Genomic DNA, 22,745 nt, shown 5'->3' on the forward strand with positions numbered 1-22,745 from the left:
ACAAGAAATTAGTGATAAATGATAAGCATAGAAGACAGTGTCAAATCAATGTCGAGTAACAAACATGCTTCTAGCCTTCTAGGGCAGGACTCTGCTACGACGTCTGCGTTGTCGCATGTTGCTGAGTAGCCAAGCTTCGCATCAGCCATTTCATAGCCAAAATTAAATCAGAAATATATATAGCAAGAAAAAACATGGCCACAGTCTCGACAACACATAACCTAACAAGCTGACCCCGCGCCGAAAAATAAATAAATTTGTGAGTGGTCACGGTATACAGACATGGGGCACCCAGATACCAAATAAACTAAATCTCACCATTTCCAAGTTCCAAAACGAGGAAGGTGTCAGGCTCTCAACATTTCCAAAACCAACCATATACGCCAGGTCCAACTGTCTGAGTTCTTCGAAGTAGCTGTTTCAAATTTCAACAAAACAGAATACGAGACATTAGCAAATTCAGGATAACAAAATGACACTAAGGACGTAGCTTTTTCAAATTCAACAAGAAAACACGAGACATTAGCAAATTTTGTCAGATATCACCACATAACGCTAGCAAATCGTGCTCCAGAATTGCATGACACAACTTATTAGAGTCATTCAAGGAAAATGTGCTCAGATTTGGATTCAGGACAACTTACCTGTCAAGTCCTGTAGCAATGTGTCAGTTCATGCGTGTGCCCGTTCAGTAGAAGTGGGGAACGATTAGGAATCACCTTCAGCTATATCATAAGATTTTAAGTCCAGGAGCCATCGTAATGTAGAAGCAGCAAGAGGACTAAAATTAGGAGCACTCCAAGAAATTGAACAGATTCAAAAGGCTACTCATGTACAAGATCCCCAAAACAGCCTACTTACCTATTGGAGTGGAAATAAAATGCAACAGCAAAGGAAACAAACACACGAACACTGCGCCAAAAATAGAAGCTTTACGGAGAAAGCAAAGGGGGGAAAATGTAATTAAGGAAACGAGAATACAGAGGATTGTCGATAAAATTGGTTAGCCTTATCACCTGTAAAAAGGATTAAATCAAATCATAAAATGTTCCTATTAAGAATACCCATTGGGAGAAAAAAAACAATGACCAAATTAATTAGTAACACTGCATTGGCAATGACCTATGTGCAGCATCTGTTCTACCCCCAATGAACTGAAAGTAACACTCTTTAAACATAGTTAAAGGCTGACACAGTTTCTGTTACACTTCTGACAAGCAGGAATTACCATGTATACCACCGCTACTTGAGGTTCAAAAACTGCAGGGCTGGGCCCAATCACTGCCCTGAACCCTTAATCACTATTGAGGTTTTGGAGGTTCAAATCTTTCAAATCTATGATGAGTGCTCGAAAATTTCCTTCCTTGATGATGGTATGGCCATTTTGATCTTGGCCCATTTCGCCATGACCTATGCACTCTCCCATCTCGGCCCATGATCCTTCCGCATTGTCCAGAACTGTTATGTTTAACTTGGGGTGTTCCATCATGCTGAAACATCTGGGATGATGAAGTGGAGGGGCAAGGACTCCCTCGTGGATAGGGAGGCAATGGTGGAAAAGGACTAAAAGGCACGCCAGGTGCAACTTTCCATTTTTGATGGCATTGGCCTCCTTCAGATTCAGGGGTTCCAAAGTGCTGAACAAGAGTGACAGGAACCCCATATGAAATACTCAAGCTAGGTTGGTACCTCTCCATGCAAAGTCCTGGAGCAACCTCGCTGCCTATGGAAAGTTGTGCAGGCCGACACTCCAGCTGGGACTCAAACCCAGGAGGGACTTCATCATCTGCACCCTGTGTTGAACTCCCCATGCCAAGAACATCATTACAATAGTTGTTTGCCCCCTGATTCCTCTGCAACTTATTTCTCATAAAGCCAGAAAAAACTTTTTGGATTTTTAGTCCCACCATCTTATAATGCTCGTCAGGTTGATAGTCCCAACGGCTCTTGCGTTTCCTCCTAGCAGAACTCCAGACTGTATTAGTCCCCTGGACATCATACACAAATGTGGATGTATTACGGGGGATCCATCTATCACGGAAGCTCCGAGCAATCTGATGAACCTGTCACATGGAGGAAAGAGTATTTTAGGCTTGACAGATTGATTCACGTGTTAAGGATTGCATGCATACAGGTAAAAATCACATGAAACTTTCATTAGAAAACTAATAGTACAAAGAAAAAACAGACATGAGAAGTCACCAGCAGTTCCCAGATAATTTCTGAGAGGGTCAAAACTGCAAAATTATAGACACATGCCGCTTCATGGAAAATCAGTGCTTGGTATGTAATTACTGGTTGTGGAAGTGGTTTATAGGAACACAAAAGCATGTTGAGGTTTAAATTTGACTGCACATGCAAATATGGTAATTCTGTTGTACATGCACCGCTTATAGTGATATACTTTCCTTTCGAAACTATCAAAAGTTTTGCCTGTTTTTCCATGATAAATTGGTCTAAAAAAATAAACTACCAAAAAGTAATACTAAACATCCATGTATCCAGAATAGAAGTGAAAACAAAACTGCACCATTTGCAACTCAACGAAGAAGAAATATAGCAGCACAGATCCACAACATTAATCCAAAATGCATCCATGTGATTTGTGCTATCATTCTACAGGTGTTTTCCAAATTAATAAGTGGATATTAAGTTTCCAGGTGCAACCTAACTTTACCACAACTCACTTTGCAAACATAATAGTTTGTAGTCGAGGTTGTGTTTTTGCCACACTTTCGTACGTAGTACTTTAGTCTATTGCAACAAGTTTTGGCGATCAAGACTCTCACATGGTCAGTGTACAGACCATAAACAGTCGTGCTTTAACTAGCTTTGCCACAAGTGTAGTGGCCATTTTGGTGGTCAAATGCGTAGAAGCCTAACTCCATGCATAACCTTTGCGTTTGAAATCTACCAAATAAGTAACTATGCACATATTTCTAAAACATAAAGTTGAAAGACTGCATTAGCATGGTATGTCCATTACCTGAACGTCGTGATGTCTTGTTAAACTCAGCATCGAGTCTCTGAAGCTGCAGTACAAGTTCCAGATGAAGTTATAGAAAAAGTGAATTGTGATTAAAACTTCAAGGAACAAAGGTAGGAGCTATCTCTAGATCCACGTTAAATTGTCATGCACTGTTACTGCACTGAGCTTAGTTTAGTAAACAGTGACAGTTTGAAAACTGTCCTCCTATTGTGTAACCCTCTTAGCGACGCGCCATGTTGGAACCCGGGTATGGTGTTAAATGAGCAAGGGCCGGGTCGTCACCCCCGTGACGCGCCGTGTCGCGATCAGGACACGGTGTCAAGTGAGCAAGGATCGAGTCGTCGCATCCTTAGTGGTGCGCCACATCGGTGCCTGGGTGTGGTGCAAAATGAGCAAGGATCTTCACACCTACCTCGGCGGGTACGAAGGGTAAGGAAGCTAGTCGAGCCAACTAGGATCCGTTTAGGTAGCTGGAATGTAGGGTCCCTTACAGGTAAGTTAAGAGAGTTAGTGGACACAACGGTTAGGAGGCGTGTAAATATCTTATGCGTCCAAGAGACTAAATGGAAGGGGCAGAAGGCGAAGAAGGTAGACAATATCGGCTTTAAGCTCTGGTACACAGGGACAACTTCAAATAAAAATAGAGTAGGAGTTTTAATTGGTAAGAGCCTCAATGATGGTGTGGTGGAGGTGAGAAGGCAAGGGGATATGATCATCTTAGTTAAACTTGTCATTAGTGATATGGTCTTAAACGTAATTAGTGCGTATGCCCCCAAAGTAGGCCATGATGAGAGTGCTAAGCGGCTTTTCTGAGAAGACTTAGATCGCTTGGTTAGAGCTGTCCCTAGCAGCGAGAAGCTCTTTATAGGAGGTGATCTTAATGGCCATGTAGGTACATCAAGTGCAAGTTTCAAGGCGGTTCATGGGAGTTTCGGATATGGTAGTAGGAACCAGGAGGGAGAGGAACAATGTTTTCAAGTCGTCCGATTAATCGCGATTACTCGTCCTAATTGGTCCCTGGTGTTCGATTAGGAGGTCCGACTCGATTAGCTCGACCAGAAAGCTGGTCATCCGATTAGTCGACGACTAATCACGATTAGTCGTCCGACTAGGCCATGGACGACCAGTGTGGTAGATCTGTTTTTTTGGGCCTGTTGAACTGGGCCTATATGTGGCCTATTGGGCTTCCAATTTGGCCTATTAGGGTTAGAATAGGCACCCCAAAACACCGGAGGCACGCAGGGCGGCCACAATTTTTCCCCGCGCGTGTTTCCTGCCTCCCGCGCGCGATTCCTCCCCTTCCCGCGCGCGATTCCCTCTCTCGTGAGCTATTCCCCTCCCTCGTGTGCTATTCCCCTCCCTCGCACGCTATTCTCCTCTCTGGTGAGCTTTGAAGCCAACAGCACCCTCTGCCAGGTCAAGTGGCCGCAGTCTTCGTGATGAGCTGCTCCGACGACGGTATGTGCCTTTCCCCTCTCCATCTTCTTCCCTCCTCCCCCATCCCTTTACTCTGCAGCCTCTCTGGCTGGCTCTCTGCTAGACTGCTAGGTTGCTTGCTGTGTTGTACTGCTGTCCCTCTGCTATTCTCTGGTTCCAAAGGAAAGAGAAGCAATATACTCTGCTAGACTAATCGGCCTGGTCGGTCCCATGGCGACTAGGTTCGACTAGACGACTTGAAAACATTGGAGAGGAAGCCTTAGACTTCGTCATAGCTTTTGATCTGATGATAGCTAACACTTTCTTCCGTAAGAGAGTCCCATTTAGTGACCTTTAGTAGTGGCCAGTACTCTAGTCAAATCGACTTTGTCCTTACAAGGAGGGATAAACGAACATGCATGGACTGTAAGGTGATACCTGGAGAATGTGTGGTCGCTCAACACAAGCTGGTGGTGGCTGACTTCCGCTTTCTGGTGCAAGCTCGTGGAAACAAATAAGCTAGGGTTGCTAGAACGAAGTGGTGGAAATTAGAAGGGGAGGCATCAAATGTCTTTAAGAAAAAGGTCATTGAAGAGAGCCCTTGGAATGATGAAGGCGATGCAAACAACATGTGGGAGAAGATGGCAACATGCATTCAGAAGGTTGCTTCAGAGGTGCTTGGAGTAACCAAAGGGAGCGGATGCAACTCGAAAGACACTCGGTGGTGGAATGAAGATGTGCAAAAGGCTATTAAGAAAAAGGAGTGCTATAAGCGCTTGTATCATGATAGGTGTGCAAACAACATAGAGAAATACAAGGTGGCAAAGAAGACTGCAAAACGAGCGGTGAGTGAGGCAAAGGGACAGGCCTATAAGGACCTTTACCGACGTTTGAGTACGAAGGAAGGAGAGAAGGACATTTATAAGATGGCTAGGGCTCGCGATAGGAAGACAAGGGACTTCAACCAAGTCAAGTGCATAAAGGATGAGAGGGAGCAGCTCTTGGTAAAGGAGGATGATATCAGACATAGATGGCAAGAGTATTTTGATAAATTATTCAATGGTGAGAACGAGAACACCACCGTTCAGCTGAACGACTCGTTTGATGACACTAACAGGCGTTTTGTGCGGATGATTCAAGAATCGGAGGTCAGAAAAGCCTTGAAAAGGATGAAAGAGGACAAAGCGATGGGCCCTGATGGTATCCCAATCAAGGTGTGGAGATGTCTCGGGGGATATAACTATAGTATGGCTAACCAAGATATTCAACAATATCTTTCGATCGAACAAAATGCCTAAGGAGTGGAGAAGAAGCATATTAGTACCAATCTATAAGAACAAGGGAGCTATCCAAAGTTATACTAATTATCGGGAAATTAAGTTGATGAGCCACACTGTGAAGTTATGGGAGAGAGTCATCGAGCAGCGCCTGCGAGGAACGACGCAGATATCAACAAACCAATTTGGTTTCATACCCGAAAGGTCAACCACAGAAGCAATCTTCTTAATAAGACAAGTTATGGAGCGGTTTAGAGAACAGAAGAAGGATCTCCACTTGGTTTTCATTGACTTAGAGAAGACTTATGACAAGATACCAAGAAATATTATGTGGTGGTCTTTGGACAAACATAAAGTCCACGTGATCCTCATCAAGGACATGTACAACAATGTTGTGACTAGTGTTCGAACAAACGATGGTAACACAGATTACTTCCCGATTAAAATTGGACTTCATCAAATGTCAGCCTTAAGCCCGTATCTCTTTGCCTTGGTAATGGATGAGGTTACCAGGAACATACAAGGGGATATCCCTTGGTGTATGTTGTTCGCTGATAATGTAGTGTTAGTGGACAAAACCCAGGCAGGAGTAAATAGGAAACTAGAGTTACAGCGACAGACCCTTGAGTCTAAAAGTTTTAGATTGAGCAGAACTAAAATCGAATACATGAGATGCGACTTTGGCGGAGTTGTATAGGAAGGAGATGTGAGTTTGAAAGGTCAAGTAGTGCCTAAAAAAGATATCTTTTGGTATCTGGGATCGATGCTACAGAGGGATGAAGATATTGATGCGGACGTTAGTCATAGAATCAAAGCAGGGTGGATCAAGTGGCGACAAGCTTCTAGCATTCTCTGTGACAAGAGGCTACCACAAAAGCTAAAAGGCAAGTTCTATATAACGGCGATTAGACCGGCTATGTTGTATGGAGCAGAATGTTGGCCTACAAAGATTCGACATGTTCAACAACCGAGTGTTGCAGAAATGCGTATATTGCGATGGATTTGCGGTCACACAAGAATGGACCGAGTTCGAAACGATGGTATACGTGATCGCCTAGAGGTAGCACCAATTGAAGAAAAGCTTGTCCAACATCGGTTGAGGTGGTTTGGCCATGTTCAAAGGATACCTCCAGAGGCACTAGTGCATCGTGGAGTCCTAAGCCAAGATAATAATATGAGGAGAGATAGAGGAAGGCCAAAATTGACATGGAGGAGACAATAAAAAGATATTTGAAAGCTTAGGATATACCTAGAGATCTATGTTTGAATATGAGTACTTGGAAAGTAGCTATTGAAGTGCCTGAACCGTGACTTGGGGCTCTTGGTGGGTTTCAACTCTAGCCTACCCCAACTTGCTTGGACTGAAAGACTATGTTATTGTTGTAAGGAACCACAAAGTAACAAGCAAGAATGTCATTTGTTCTGAGATAAGGATTTCATTTCACTTAGAGGCCGTTTGGATTCCTTCGTTTTCGAAGAATTGAAATATACTTAATGGATTAGGCTATTTGGTTTGGAATTTGAGATTCCACAACTTTTCAAAGTTCACATATAAACCTATCTCAAATTCATAGGGTGGAAAATAGAAATTGATTATATAGATCACCATGCTATGTTTCTACTCTCCAACTTATAGCACGCTCTTCAACTCGTTTCCTATAGTAGAAATACAATATATAAGCATTTCTCTTGCATGGCTAACAATAGTATACAAATATATTCCATATACAATCACATTAGCTTAATCAATATGTGCCTAAATTATAATTCATTAGAATGAATTCAATTCCAAGGATCCAAACGGGCCTTAGAGAAAACCCCATGCTAGTTCAGGTCAAAAAGGCATTACAAATAAATAAAACACAAAAAAGTAACGGTCCCTAGAAAACAAACTGAATATGAAACTCTTCAATCGGTACCAAATAACACTGGAATAAACAAGTTCAAATAATCTAACCTTTCAACTCCAGCACATCGAGGACCTCCATTTATATGTTCAGATGTCAAAATTCCTTTCTGAGCTAGAAACTCAAGTACCTGACGGAAGATGCCAATATCATACACAGTAACACCAGGTTCAGGTGATATAACCCTGATTATGATGTATTACCTCCAATAAAGAATGTCATTTAGGGTTCCATCAGTCAACATGATTAAACTTTGACCATTGATTTATCTTCAAATATTTTCAATAAACTTTTGAAAATGGTATGGTCAGATTTGTCTTTAAAAGTAATTCCAAAAATTTAAAGCTTCACTATATTTTGCATTAATTTATACTTTATAGACCATGTCGCTGTCCAAAATGACACTTATTTGTGACTAGAGGGAGTAATGTGAAAACAATAAGATGTCAACTGGAAACAATACAGGATGTGAATATTATGGTAGCTGATAACATTTTATTAGAGAAAATGAAGTGCAGACCTTCAGAAGCTTCCGTGTAATAGGTGTCCGGTGGAAGATGTGTCTATTCTGCTTCAATATATTATGAAGCATTTGCAGTCCTGCCACAAAATAGAACAAAAAGGTTCTTAGTTGGTGACTGAAGCACTTTCATACAGGGAGTTGAAGGAATGCTAGGAAATATTACCATTCTTATTGATGATATCCAACAGAACCGAATGTGATTTTGTTTTTAGAAGTGCCTCAAGAATCAATGAAAGATCCCTCATACTGAAACAGATAGAAAGAAATTAGATTATTTTAGGAGAGGAAACCTTGGATCACAATTCATCTGGTGATCAAACCTTTTGGATGTGCCCTCAGCACTGCCACCTTCTGCTGCAGTCACAAGGAGAAGCTTCAAGTATCCATTTGTAGCATCCTGCTCCAGAAGATACATTGACTAGTTAGGACATAGAAATGTAGAATGATAACTCACGATGAATCAAAGGCTTATAATCTTCTAAAGCCATGTGCCTTCCAAACTTTCATAACATAGTATCAGACCCAATTGGAATGATTTGTGTCCAGCATACGGAGATTGCATCATAATTAGAATCATCCACAAAACTTTCGCAAAAGGATCTTGTGTGCAAACCTGGTACTCTAGATTATGTACAATTAAGGGGATAATGATGGTTTCATACCTTTCGCTTGCTGATACCACCGTCCACATCCAGTAGGCTGTTCAGTCTCCCTTCAACTACATATACCAAGGAGAGATCACTAAGACTATCACATTTCAAAGTGGGAAGAGGAAAGCATGAGGCAGAATAGTACCTCCCAAAATGTGCTCATTGTCAATTGGAGATGATGGTTGTGGTTTCTGATTTTTATGTTGTTTTAAGTTTTTTCTCTCGGTAGCACTGAAAGTAGGCACCAGATTGCCCCTGAAATCAGAACTAAGCATCGATCCATTTATTATATTTGGAGCCTTTGATCCTTCCGTTGAGTTTGCAGTCTTTCGCAAAAGATCTGATGACTGAGTGTCATGTGCTGGGAACGTCTGCAAAGAACTTTCAAATGTTCGTGACACATGCACAGGTGTGCGATTGACATCTTCATCTTCTGGCGGGCTCCATACTTCCAAGGAATGTTCGGGCTCACTAGTTTCAAATGGGCTTCCTATAGTTTCCTCAAGCAGATCTAACTCTACTTTTGCAGCAGAGGAATCATGAAGATCTTCCCCTTGAATAGAAAATTCAGTTTCTGAAATATTTGGGTGGCTACCATCAGAATCAGACCCATTTGGACCCATCAACTCCTCAGAATCTTTGTCAACAACCATTTGTTCAAAATGATCTGCTTCTGTATCGTCTTGGGTGATGATGGTATCAACAATTGATACATCTCCACCAAGGTAACCCCGACATTTGGCGGTACCACAGAAGCATTTTTGAGGAGCAGCACCAGATACACGAACATAATTGTAATCAAATGTCAATTCTTCACCCTATATATTATAAGAACAAAACATACCCGTTACACACTGACAGTTGCCCAGTATCATACGACATGCATAATAAATTCACTGAGACTATTCACTGATTCAACTTCAATTATAGATGAAGCAAACCAATCCTCACTCTTTCTGTTAGATGAACTCTCATATGGGGACAAAATGTCCAGTTTGTAAGAATCTGATAGTTTCTAGCCTTACCTTCTTGATGTTCCTCAAAGCAAATATTCCAATGCAGACTTCTCCATTGACCATCCACTATAAAAAAATAAGGAACATAATTTAGCAAACTCTGAGTGAGACAGAGCACAACTATAGATCATTATATCAAGAGAACTGAATATATTTTGATGGATAAGGATTTAATGGCAATAAACATAGTAGACAATACACACAAAAATGAAAGAGATAAAAGTCAACCTTCTCTGTGCGGCAGTTAGGGCTGCAGCTATGATTGATGAATCGGCCCAAGTTTCCCTTAGTGCAAGCATCTATTACCTGGAACAATTGAAACAAAAAAAATGGTTAAAAGTTCAATGGAATGTATTCAATTGTGTCAACATCGTGATGGGTGTATTAAGAAAAGTGAGTACGACACAAAGTCAACATAATACACTAGATGAGGACGGAAGGGAATAAAAGGAGGTGATCGGATAGTTCTTCACTGAATACAACTTTCAGACAAAAGAACTTGCAGTAAAAAATGGAGGGCATGTAATATGCAATAAAATAGTAAATCTGAAGAAGATAAGAAATAGCTTATGGACAAAATATAAAAACCAAAAGGCATACCTCGCCACCATTTAGAGCCATGAAATAGAAATGTTTCTGGACTTTTGAAGCATAATATCTTTGGCGGGATTCATAGGATGTTATGTCAAGGACCTGAAAGAAAATCATTCAGTAGAGAGTCAAAAGAGCCCATTAGTCATATCATATAATCAACAATCATCGCACTAACATAATAACAGGTTATGTACAAGGGCACAAACACAAGAAATAACGGACGACAACAGCACCTCTCCAACATATTCAATAAGAAACCTTCCTTCAGTAACGTCTTCTTGCAACTGCAGTCCATAGCCTTTCTTGCCAGAATGGAACCATCTCAGTTTTGCATAGCTACGTCGCTGAAACTGTTTCACAGATTTTACAGTCAAAATCAATGTAGCAGAGAAGAAATTAAATTAAGGATAACCAAGAAGCAGTGACCTTCTGATTAGAACATTGTTCTCCACACGGACATGTACGCTTGGCACATTCAATGTTGAGCATCCTGTTCAAACAGCCATCTCTACAACCCATTCGGCCATCTTGGGGCGGCTTGCAGTTGCACACCATGCTCTGGTCATAATTAATAAGAAATGCAGAAAATTAGGTTATCCTTCAAAATGTCAGCAAGTACTCAAGTCGCAAGGAGTATAACAAAGAATCAATATATTTTTGTACAATAGTTCAGGATAGTTTGATTTAGCATGGACCACAGGAAGAATAGTAGGATTTTCTAGTGGTTGCATGGTTGGATGATTGAAGACATTCTTGCAGCTAAAAAGAGCATAGTTATCAGGGTGGTAAGGCGAGGCATGGCGACTGACTACTGCCTTACTAGATGGTTCGATTAGTTTCCTCTGGCTTCACCCCGCCCATCTTTCGGGTCCTGACAGGCGTGCTCCAACTCGAACCCTTCACAGAAGATCAGGGTCGGCCAGCGGTGCGGCTCGTGAAGGCCTCCCGCTCGTCAGCTTCCTTGCGCATCCCAGGTTTCAGAACCCGTCGACTCACACGCATGTCAGACTCCTTGGTCCGTGTTTCAAGACGGGTCGGATGGGAAGCTCAGGCCGTTGTAGCGCAGCGCCCCGAAGGGTGCGCCGCTGACTACTGCCTTAGCCTTACGCTTAAGTGGCTATGGCATGAGGGAGGCAATACCTTACATTCGAAGGAAAATGCAAAATAGCAGGATAGAGCCGTGGAAGATGGAAAAAAGAAAAAGAAAGGAGTAAGAAGTGGGCTAGCCCACCCCACCAGGCAGCACATGTGCCCCTACCCTCCTGGCATACAAAGTCCCAATCCCCTCTCTCCAGCGCCACTGCTCCCCTCTCTTGTCTTCAGCGCAGCCGCTCCTCTCTCCCGTTCTCCAGTGCCGCCGTTGCACCTCTGTCCCTCTCGCTCGCGCTTCCCTCTCTCCTCTCTGCTGCTTCCCTTCCCTTACCAAACAAGTATGCACCCCTCAGATCAACCACCGCTGACATCCCCTTCCAAATCAAGGGATTGACAAGCGGGATATGGCAAAATCAAGTGGGCCAGAATCAAAGTTGAGTGGGCCAGAAGCAAAACTGAGGGGGAGACGCGGAATCAAGGGGGTGACCACATATGCCTAAGGCGACTAAGCTTTACCTTGCGTCCTTGGCTCCTTGCCTCTATGGTGACCCTAGACTGCTCCAATGCTTAAGTGACACCTTAATAACCATAAAAAAAGTGTGTGCCACACATATCCCTGATTCAGAGTGCCTACAGTATAAATATTTGTGTTTTATGCACCTCTTTTAACTCCGCTTATGTTGTCTCAACATAGCAGGTCCCAAGCCCTGGTAAAGGAGGAGGGTTGTGTTAGGCGTGGCGAGCCAACGTTAAATCTAGCCATTCTAATGGAGATGAAACCCGAAAGAAAATCGTTGGGACGTAACCCTCTTAGCGACGCGCCATATCGGAACCTGGGTATGGTGTTAAATGAGCAAGGGCCGGGTCATCACCCCCGTGACGCGCCGTGTCGCGATCTGGGCACGGTGTCAAGTGATCAAGGATCGGGTCGTCGCATCCTTAGTGGCGCGCTACATCGGCGCCCGGGTGTAGTGAAAAATGAGCAAGGGTCTTCACATCTGATTCGACGGGTGCGAAGGGTAAGGAAGCTAGTCGAACCAACTAGGATCCGTTTAGGCAGTTGGAATGTAGGATCGCTTACAGGTAAGTTAAGAGAATTAGTTGATACCGCGACTAGGAGGCGTGTAAATATATTATGCGTTCAAGAGACTAAATGGAAGGGTCAGAAGGCGAAGGAGGTGGACAATACAGGTTTCAAGCTTTGGTACACAGGGACAGTTGCGAATAGAAATGGAGTAGGAGTTTTGATTGATAAGAGCCTCAAGAATAATGTGGTGGGAGTGAGAAGGCAAGGAGATAGGATTATCTTAGTCAAGCTTGTCATTGGTGATATGGTCTTGAACGTAATTAGTGCGTATGCCCCCCAAGTAGGCCTCGACGAGAGTGCTAAGAGACAGTTCTGGGAAGACTTAGATGGCCTGATTAGAGTTGTACCCAGTAGTGAGAAGCTTTTTATAGGAGATCTTAATGGGCATGTAGGTACTACAAGCGCCGGTTTCGAGGCAGTTCATGGAGGTTTTGGGTATGGTAGTAGGAATTAGGAGGGGGAGGAAGTTCTAGACTTCGCAGTAGCTTTTGACCTGATGATAGCCAACACTTTCTTTAGAAAGAGATAATCTCATCTAGTGACCTTCAGTAGCGGACAACACTCTAGCCAGATTGACTTTGTACTCACAAGAAGAAAGGACAAACGAGCATGCTTGGGTTGCAAGTGATACCAGGGGAGTGTGTTGTTTCTCAACATAAGCTTTTGGTAGCAGACTTTCGTTTTCAGGTGCGTGCCCGTAGGGATAAACAAGCTAAGATTGAAAGAATAAAATGGTGGAAACTGAAAGGGGAGACGTCAGAGGTATTCAGGGAAAGTTATCAAAGAGGGCTCTTGGAAGGAAGAAGACATAAACAACATGTGGAAGAAGATGGCAACCAACATTCGGAAGGTGGCCTCAGAGGTGTGGAGTAACCAAAGGAAGCGGAGGCGAGGCTAAAGATACTTGGTGGTGGAACGAGGAAGTCCAAAAAGCTATTAAGGAGAAGAAAGAGTGTTATAGACGCTTGTACCATGATAGGAGTGTGGACAACATAGAGAAGTACAAGGCGACAAAGAAGACTACAAAGCGAGCTGTAAGTGTGGCAAAGGGTAGAGCGTACGAGGATCTTTACCAACGTTTGAGTACGAAGGAAGGAGAGAAGGACATTTATAGGATGGCTAGAGTTCGTGAGAGAAAGACAAGGGACTTCAACCAAGTTAAGTGCATTAAGGATGAAAGAGAGCATCTCTTGGTGAAGGAGGATGAGATCCGACATCAATGGCAAGAGTATTTTGACAAATTGTTCAATGGTGAGAATACGGACACAACTTTTCAGTTGGATGACTCTTTTGATGACACCAATAGGCGCTTTGTGCGGAGAATCTAAGAATCTAAGATCAGAGAGGCGTTGAAAAGGATGAAAGGAGGTAAGACGATGAGACCGGATGGTATCCCAATCGAGGTGTGGAGATGTCTCGGGGACATAGCTATAGTATGGCTAACCAAGCTGTTCAACCATATTTTTCGATCGAACATGATGCCTGATGAGTGGAGAAGTATATTGGTACCGATCTACAAGAATAAAGGGGATATTCAAAGTTGTACAAATTACCGGGGAATTAAGTTGATGAGTCATACTATGAAGCTATGGGAGAGAGTTATCGAGCATCGCTTGAGAGCAATAACGCGGGTCTCTATGAACCAATTTGGTTTCATGCCCGGAAGGTCAACCATGGAAGCCATTTTCCTAATAAGACAAGTTATGGAGCGGTATAGGGAGAAGAAGAACCTATACATGGTTTTTATTGACTTGGAGAAGGCTTATGATAAAATACCAAGAAATGTTATGTGGTGGGCTTTGGACAAACATAAAGTCCCAACGAAGTACGTCGGGCTCATTAAGGACATGTACAACAATGTTGTGACTAGAGTTCGAACAAGTGATGGAGACACGGATGACTTCCCGATTAGGATAGGACTACATCAAGGGCCAGCTTTGAGCTCTTATTTGTTTGCCTTAGTAATGGATGAGGTCACAAGGGACATACAAGGGGACATCCCTTGGTGTATGCTTTTCGCGGACGATGTAGTGCTAGTTGATGAAAGCCGAACAGGAGTGAATCAGAAACTAGAGTTATGGCGGGAGACTTTGGAGTCCAAAGGTTTTAGACTCAGTAGAACTAAAACTGAGTATATGAGATGTAACTTCGGCACTACTATTCGGGAGGAGGAAGATATTAGTTTGGAAGGTCAAGTAGTGCCTAGGAAGGATACCTTTCGATATTTAGGATCAATGCTACAGAGAGACGGGGATATTGATGAAGATGTTAGCCATAAAATCAAAGCAGGGTGGATGAAGTGGCGGCAAGCATCTGGTGTCCTATGTGACAAAAGGGTACCACAGAAGCTAAAAGGCAAGTTTTATAGGACAGCGATTAGACCTGCTATGTTGTATGGTGCAGAATGTTGGCCTACGAAAAGACGACATGTTCAACAGATAAGTGTCGCGGAAATACGTATGTTGCGTTGGATTTGCGGTCATACAAGAAGGGATCGAGTTCGGAACGATGATATACGTGATAGATTAGGGGTAGCACCAATTGAAGAGAAGCTTGTCCAACACCGGTTGAGATGGTTTGGACATGTCCAACGGAGACCTCCAGAGGCACCGGTGGGTAGTGGAATCCTAGGCCAGAATAGTAACGTGAAGAGAGGCAGAGGAAGACCGAAGTTGACTTGGGTAGAGGCAATAAAATGAGACTTGAAAGGATCGAATATACCCAAAGACTTAGCCACGTGCTTGGAAGACAGCTATTCACGTGCCTGAACCTTGATTGCTTCTGCTGGGTTTCAACTCTAGCCTACCCCAACTTGTTTGGGACTTAAAGGCTTTGTTGTTGTTGTTGTTGTTGTTGTTTTATGCACCTTTTGACTAACTTTTCCTTACCTAGCCTGCAAACGGATATATGAACGAGAATCTATAGCGACCTTTTGAACTAAATGTCCTTACAAATTTGCAAGGTCTATAATTAACGGAACTACATGTGCATAGAGAAAAATAGCTGAAACATAAGTCAAACCAGAGGGAAAATTTGTTGGCAGCACTGACCTCGTCAATGGATTGTGTTCTGCGGTTTCGATGCAGAAACAAGTTTGACCTAACAAGAGTCCATGATGGTGGTTTGCAAGCTACTCAACAGCAAGATGCAAAAAGGGAGTAAAAGAATCAGAAATGATAACACATAATCGGATTGTTTTACATTATATTGAACAAAAAATGGTATTGAAGAAAACAGAAGGATGCAGGGGTTCAAAACCTTTTGAGTTAGATTCACCATTGTCTGCTTCATCAGCTGAAGCATCTGAAAGATCGAGTTCTGCATTAATCTCAGCGTTTGTTTTCACTTGTGGAATAGAACAGTCAGCGAACGCCTTGTCTCCATTGTCCTTACAAGTCCTTCATAGTAAGAAAAAACGATGAATAAGAATTAAGAAGCATAAAACATTCGACAGATGAACCAAAAAAATGTAAAAGAAAAAAGTACACATTAAAGTAAAATGATGACTCATGAATGGAATCAAGAGACAAGAATAGGAGGAACTTATGGAAGATCTAAAATAGAGATTTGCATAAGTGGTAATAACACATTACATTGTGAGGTTTCAACCCTTCAATACACTTGTTGCTATATCTTATATGAGTAGTTTCTCTTGCTCTAAGAGATAAGTGCAAATTCACAGTGGAATTAAGCATCTCAGGTGTAAGTCTGAAGATGTGGTTTGTAAAGAGATGATATATAGGGTGTGGCAGCAAAAGGAAGAGCATAGATGATGAAGAAACACAGTGTATCATACACACTAGTCAAGAAATGGATGATGCATGCAAGTTGAGGTTGGGCTATTCCATCAATCAACATATTCTAGTTCTTTCACTTTACCAGACAACCAGACATGTACAAAGGGCTACCCATCAGCAAATCCTAGTTCTTTTGCTTTACCAGACGTGTACAAAATAAACAACAACCAATACTTGAAACTCCCTCCAATCCAAAATGTAGGTCGTTTTAGATTTATCCAACGTCAAATTTCTCTAACTTCGACCAAGTTTATATTAAAATTGAAAGGACAAGGACACAGGTCACCTAGAACTCACTCAGACTAAAAGAAACACACAAACACAGTAGTATGGTGCCTGCTGAATACACAGCCGAGAGCCACAAATATGGCTGTGATAGCCTCCTAGTTAATGCAGAGAATTAGTACCTCAATCAGCCTATTATTTTCCTTAACTACCAGCTAGAATCCTGCTGTGTTTATTTGGATTAATCCATCTGAAACTTTAAGGGCACTCCCAATGCAGAAACCTGCATAGTTTCTATGTATATTAATTACCTTGTTATGTAATCATTTTGCTGATGTGGCAAGTGATGATTTATTGATGAGAGAGGGAAAAAATGGAGAAACCATTTCTACAGAATAAAACCGAGTCCTCACGCACGTCAATGCATGAAGAAACCATCAAAGCTGCGTTGGGCGGAGGCTGCTAGTTCCTATCCTCTCAGTCTAGATCCGCTACTCCAATGCTCCTGCGAGACCGCGACCCGTGTGCTGCTGCTCTGATCCCCTGAGCCTGCGCGCGCGAAGCACTGATCCTTTTCTGTTTGTGGCAGCAAGAAAGGATATATGGCTGCTTGCCACGGCTGATCCTTTTCTGTTTGTGGTGTATGTAACTGTTCATTAAATTTTCTTCTCCATAGAAACTATGCATTGGGAAGGTTAGGTCTAATTTGAACTCACTTTCCTTAAGAAACTACCTATAGAAACTATGCATTGGGAGTGCCCTAAAGAAACCAGGAACAGAAAATGGTATAGCTGTCATTGGATCAGGTTTTATGGTAGAGATGGAAATTTCTGTTCCAAAACTGGGGTAGAACCTACTACAAGTACAAATTGGAAAGTCCACTTGGAACAATGTATGAATAATTCAGGAAAAATGGTAAAACCTTTGTGGAACAACAATTTGCAAAAAAGCAAGCTACAAAGATGTTACCAAGACAATGAAGGTTAACAAAACTTGAAATACCTTCTCTAGAACTGTATAAAGGTTAAATCGGCATCTCCGCTTTACAAAACTGAGAAAACAATGTAGTGACCCACGTTGCTAGGAACAGTTATATTAAATGAGGAAAAAGAGGGTTTCTAAGACAGACCATACAGACCTACTGAAGAGCATAGCAGTACAGTACATCTCAATTAGACAAGCAGGCTGGTGCGATCATTTAAACTGATAACTGAAATAACAGGAAGGAAAATTAATACCATCTGCAATTTGTTTCTCCAATCACATCTGCAAGTTCAGCAGGTATGCACCGCCACTTTTGGCAATCATCACAACACACCCATGCAGCACGTGGTGGCAGTGGTGCTACAGATGCCCCATCCATTTTGCATGCAACATTTCCAGGTAAATCAGTAGATATGGCGCCAGAGTTCTTGAATGCAAGTTCGGAGGTAGGATCAAGATTACCTACGTAAAATGAGAATGTAAATTCCTTCTGAAGGTGCCTGCTATATGTTATGGAAAAGGAAGAAATGATAAATTCAAAGACATACTCTGTTCATTCATATGAGGTGCTGCCTGTTCAGTACAAGGCAAATGTAAAAGTCCATGATCAAGGGAAGTCTCGCCTGATGTATTTTTCTTTTTACCTTTTTCTTTCTTATGTGGGTCTCGCACCTTACCCTTCTTTCTTGCATTAGTATCCTTTATCTTGCGTCTTGGTGATTTCATACTGTCAAATGCACTCCCTTTGTCACCATGCACTACAGAGTGACTCTGTATGCCATCATGTTCATGCATACTAAGGTCCTGTGAGCCTGAAGTTAGGGCTTCAAAGCAAGACCCATCATCTAGAGGCCCAGGTGAAATTGGATCACTAGAGAACGGCCTAAGTTTTGAAGATTCACATGGAGAAACTTTGTTGTATCCTATAACATTCTTTTTTACCCCTTTAGATCCATCTTTCTTTTTGCAACCTGCCTTTCTGACAATACCATTTTTTCTCACAGAATTTGACTTCTGTAAAGCTTGCACCTCTCCTTCACCAATATCATTTTCCACTGTGCCATGAGATGGACCAACCTCTTCCTTTCTGGTGTCCTCATGCAAAGTACTTCTAGCGTGCTGCTCCAAGTTCATCAATGATGAAGCATGTTCTTTTCCACAGTCAGAAGTAGATAAGACGGATGGATCACCACCATTCAGTGCACCAGCATCGGTTGGGTTTTCATGTAACATAACATCATGGCTTGCAGAAGCATTACCTTCACATGTAACAGAAGCAACCTCCAAAACAGAATCCGGCGAAAACCCAATATGCAGCATGACACTGCCATTGGCATTGTCCATAGGTTCAGAAGTTGAAAGCTTAGCACACTCTCCATGGACATATGCAGCGCATGTTTCTTTAGTACAACTCACCAAGGCTCTTTCTCTTTGCCGCACATCAGTCTGGATACACTTTGATTCTGTACGATGACTATCAATAGACTCTGTAGTTTTGCCAGTACTATCAAGAATATTAATTAGTTTATCAGAAGACAAATTTGGAATGTTTCCTCTGTGACATTCCAAGGAAATATCAGTATCAGCCACAATTGAGAAGGTTCGTTGCTCATTCAATTCACTAGCAGCATGCCCTATATCAGCCACAGTTGTTAAGGTTGGTTGCCCATCCAGTTCATTAGCTGCATGCCCTATTTCAGAGAAGGAAGAGCATTTACTTTTTGAAGATCTTGAACTTCGACTTCTCCGAATACTTGGCTGACTTCTCTGATCAGATCTGTTATATGATATTCCTTTGTCCAGGCAAATTGGATGAGCATTAGAAGTAGATGGCCCATATCTTGGACAGCAATCTAATAGCTGTTCTAGATTGCCCCAAGTAGAGGATTTTGGTGGCCTGTTCATACCACTTCTTCCCTTAGTGATTTTGTTTGGGAACATATCCACAGTGCTTTGGTGTAATGAGCTCATAATGTCAACCTTTTTAGGTTTGCGTGAGCCACTGCTCCCTTTGCCTATTCGATCTTGCTTCTCAGAATTAAGACTTCTTGAAGAAGCAGCTCTTTTTGGATTCCTACGTATGAATACCTGTAATGCTGTCAGCTTTTGGCTCTGTAATTCTCCATCATTAGCATTACTGATAAAATCAACATAGCTGTCTTTAGCAGAATTACAGGCATTGAGCCCTTGGTCCAAATGGTCGGATCCGCCAACAGCATCTTGATGACCCAGGCATAGAGCAGATGGTTCCTTGCTGCTACAACAAGCTTCATCATTGCAAAGTTGGCTATACGAATAAACACACTGGTTTCTCTCTGGAGGTAGCTCAGAGGCCCCATATTTTAGAGAGACCTGTCGCAACTCTTTATCAGGACAAGGGCCAAAATGCTGATTCTCATCACCATAAGCCTCCATCTGGAGCTCAACAGCCTGACCATCTACAGGCACATCAATGGAGCTCCCATAAATAGAAGGAACTGAAGTTTCAACAACTGGGCAGAAGTTCACTGCATCAATATTTGGCAGGAAACCAACCTTTTCCAGCTCATAATTAGCACCGGTTATCAATGTCAGGCCCTCAGCACCAGATGGCAATTTCTCCGAGTGATGCTTCCCTGGGTCCGACAAGTCCCCATTGTCATGGGCTAAATCACCATTCCACATCCCTCTGTCAGCCCCATGGCTCGTCCCTGGATCAGCAGACATTCCACCAAACTGACCTGCCTTTCGATCCAAAGAAAGATCAAAGCCCCCTGAAATGGAAGGAACTGAATCTTCATGAGCTGGCCTCGAGACAGCTTCAATATCCGAAATCAAACCATCTGACTGCAGCTCATCGTTAGCACACGTGATAGATCCTATGCCATCAACACCACGTGGCTCTTGCTCGCTGCCATCATTCACTGAAACTGACAAGCCTTCATACACACGTTTTGCTCCGTTACAAACCGTCCGTAAATCTTCTACGGTTTCCTTTACTACCCCCACCATGACGACACAATCACCTCCGTTACCCGTCAAATCCACCTGCTCAAACTGGCTCCCCTCTGTCGTTTTCTCCAAAATGTCATACGCACATCTAGCATCCTCGGAACAGACCGCTTCACGGCAAGGAGAAGGTAACGTCTTCTTTGAAAGCCTGCCGTTGGCCTCATGACAAATCTGCAAACTGGCATTTTCAGCGGATGCCGCGGGAGCCAAACTACCTTCCTTTCCTTCCTCCATGCCCATGACCCTCTGCTCTGAACTCGAACCCTCCTCCTGTCCTATCTGAAACCTTCTTCCTTGGAGGAGGGAGGCAGAAACACACTCGACAGGAGTCACCAATCCAAGAGTAAAATCGCTCCCTTTGTCATCTGTCTCTGTGGACAATCTAGCTTCCGGAGCATCGCATACCTCTACTGTGCCATCCCCCAATCCATGGACCGGTCCAGGGGCGGTGGCAGTAGACAGAACAACCTCCGCCGGCCCCAACCGTTGGGCGTCAGCAACATGACCCTCCTCCCCGCCGCGCACGCCCGCGCCAGGCTCCTCCATTGCGGCAGGAGGTCAGCAGGGACCCGTACGGATCGAGAACATCCAATGCCCGCTCACGCCTCCCCCCCGCCGCCTCCGCATCCGATCATGCCGCCGAAGCCAGGCCCCCAAAACCCTAGAATTCGAGAGCACGGACAGGAAAACTCAATCAGGATTCCGCGAGCAAACGGCTCTGCCCAACCCTTATCGACAAAAAATCAAGAGACACGAACCTCCGGGACCCGCGTGGCCGCGAATGCCTGCTGCGTTGCGGCCATCGGCGCCCGCGCCGGCGGTCTCCGTTGACCTCCGGTCTCCGGCGACGGGCGGGGGGACGCGGGAGTCGGAGGAGGAGGCGCCGGGCTAGGATAGACGTGCGGGAGGCGGCGGTCGTCGCCGCGTTGAGGAATGAGGAGGGCGGCGGAGGCGGACAGGGGAAGGAAGGGGGAGGAGAGAGAGAGAGAGAGAGAGAGGGAGAGAGGAGGCGAAGTATATTATTTCAGGAGAGAGAAAAAAAGAAAAATAAATAAATGGGAAAAGGGAGGAGGCTTGAGGCTGGAGGCTGGAGGAGGACGCGGAATAGAAAAGGTCTCGTCTGGTTTCGTTCTCGACGAGTTCGTGAAGGGCACGGCAGGAGGAGGAGGAAGATGAGGCCGCGCTGGCAGATGACGCTGTTGAAATCCGAGCGTATTTGTTTGTTCGAGGAAAAAGAAAAATAAATCTGTGGGTATATATATGGATTTCAGAGCGCGACAGAACCGACACAGGTTAATAGGTCTCGAATTTAAAAGGATGCGGTTGGTGTTTGTACCTACTTGTAATTTTTTTTAAATATTATATATATAGGCCCTGTTTGGTAGGGCTTTACTTTACTCCACGAACAGTTTCACCGGTGGAGCTGAAGCGGTTTTGGTAAACCGTTTGGTAAAATGGCTTCCCTGTGAGAGCATGTTTTTAGGGGCCTGGAAGAGGAGCTGAGAGAAGCAATTTTTTTTGCTCTATCCCACCCCAAATCACTGTGAGAACATGTTTTTAGGGGCTTCACAAGTGAAACTATTTTACTTTACCCCGTTTGGTAGAAAACGGCTCCAAACGGCTCCTGAAATCGGTAAAAAAAGCCCTGCCAAACGGGACCATAGTGGTGTCATTGCCACACAGCGGATGTTCTAGGTTAAAGTTGGGACTTTAAAAGTTGCACAATGAAGAATACAGCAAGAAAATCATAGGAAAACTATGTGCACCATCCACAATCGGATCGTACGGTAATACATAAATAAATAAGTTTATATATATGGATTAGGAATTTACATTTAGAAAACGGTAGGTATGTGTGAAAGAAATACTATGCACCACACCGTGCGGTAGTTGCAACTAGACCAGGGTGTAGAGAAGGGCGGTTGGTGGCAGTTATCCTGGCTCGTTCTTGACTCGATCAGCGGCTCAGCCATGTCCACGCCAAACCCTTTGGAAGTTCGGGGTCTGGAACGAGGTCTGTACAGTGCTCCTACTAGTAGCCTACCCAGTGCTACTGGAAGACGTCACGTCATCAAAACTTATCGGCCCGGGCCTCGTTTAGATGCCATCCAAATTCTAAGTTTTTTCACTCTCTCTATCGCATTAATTTTTAGCAGTTTGTATAGAGTATTAAATGTAGATAAAAAAATAACTAATT

At 43.3% G+C, this 22,745-nt stretch overlaps 1 protein-coding gene across 3 annotated transcripts; it reads right to left on the minus strand.

The window, feature by feature from the left end:
• Positions 1-162: 162 nt before the first annotated feature.
• On the minus strand, positions 163-21,663 carry LOC136477469 (uncharacterized). Of its 3 annotated transcripts, XR_010764019.1 has the most exons (20): positions 21,307-21,663; positions 18,106-21,209; positions 17,812-18,019; positions 15,810-15,949; positions 15,602-15,684; positions 10,799-10,930; positions 10,606-10,722; positions 10,379-10,471; positions 10,007-10,084; positions 9,788-9,844; positions 8,908-9,580; positions 8,775-8,830; positions 8,433-8,509; positions 8,276-8,358; positions 8,110-8,189; positions 7,640-7,719; positions 2,987-3,032; positions 1,229-2,063; positions 645-725; positions 163-415 (listed from the first exon to the last, which is right to left on the minus strand). XR_010764019.1 is itself a non-coding variant. In XM_066475639.1 (18 exons), the coding sequence occupies exons 2-18, from the start codon at positions 21,092-21,094 to the stop codon at positions 1,302-1,304; spliced, it is 5,751 nt and encodes a 1,916-aa protein (XP_066331736.1). In that variant the 5' UTR covers positions 21,095-21,209; positions 21,307-21,663; the 3' UTR covers positions 732-1,301. The 3 variants fall into 3 exon arrangements, 2 of the variants coding, with proteins under 2 accessions (XP_066331736.1, XP_066331735.1); XM_066475639.1 differs by lacking the exons at positions 163-415; positions 645-725 and having other exon boundaries at positions 732-2,063; positions 15,602-15,681; XM_066475638.1 differs by lacking the exons at positions 163-415; positions 645-725 and having other exon boundaries at positions 732-2,063.
• Positions 21,664-22,745: the final 1,082 nt, after the last annotated feature.

Source organism: Miscanthus floridulus, chromosome 8 (genome assembly GCF_019320115.1).
Source record: "Miscanthus floridulus cultivar M001 chromosome 8, ASM1932011v1, whole genome shotgun sequence".
NCBI lineage: Eukaryota > Viridiplantae > Streptophyta > Magnoliopsida > Poales > Poaceae > Miscanthus > Miscanthus floridulus.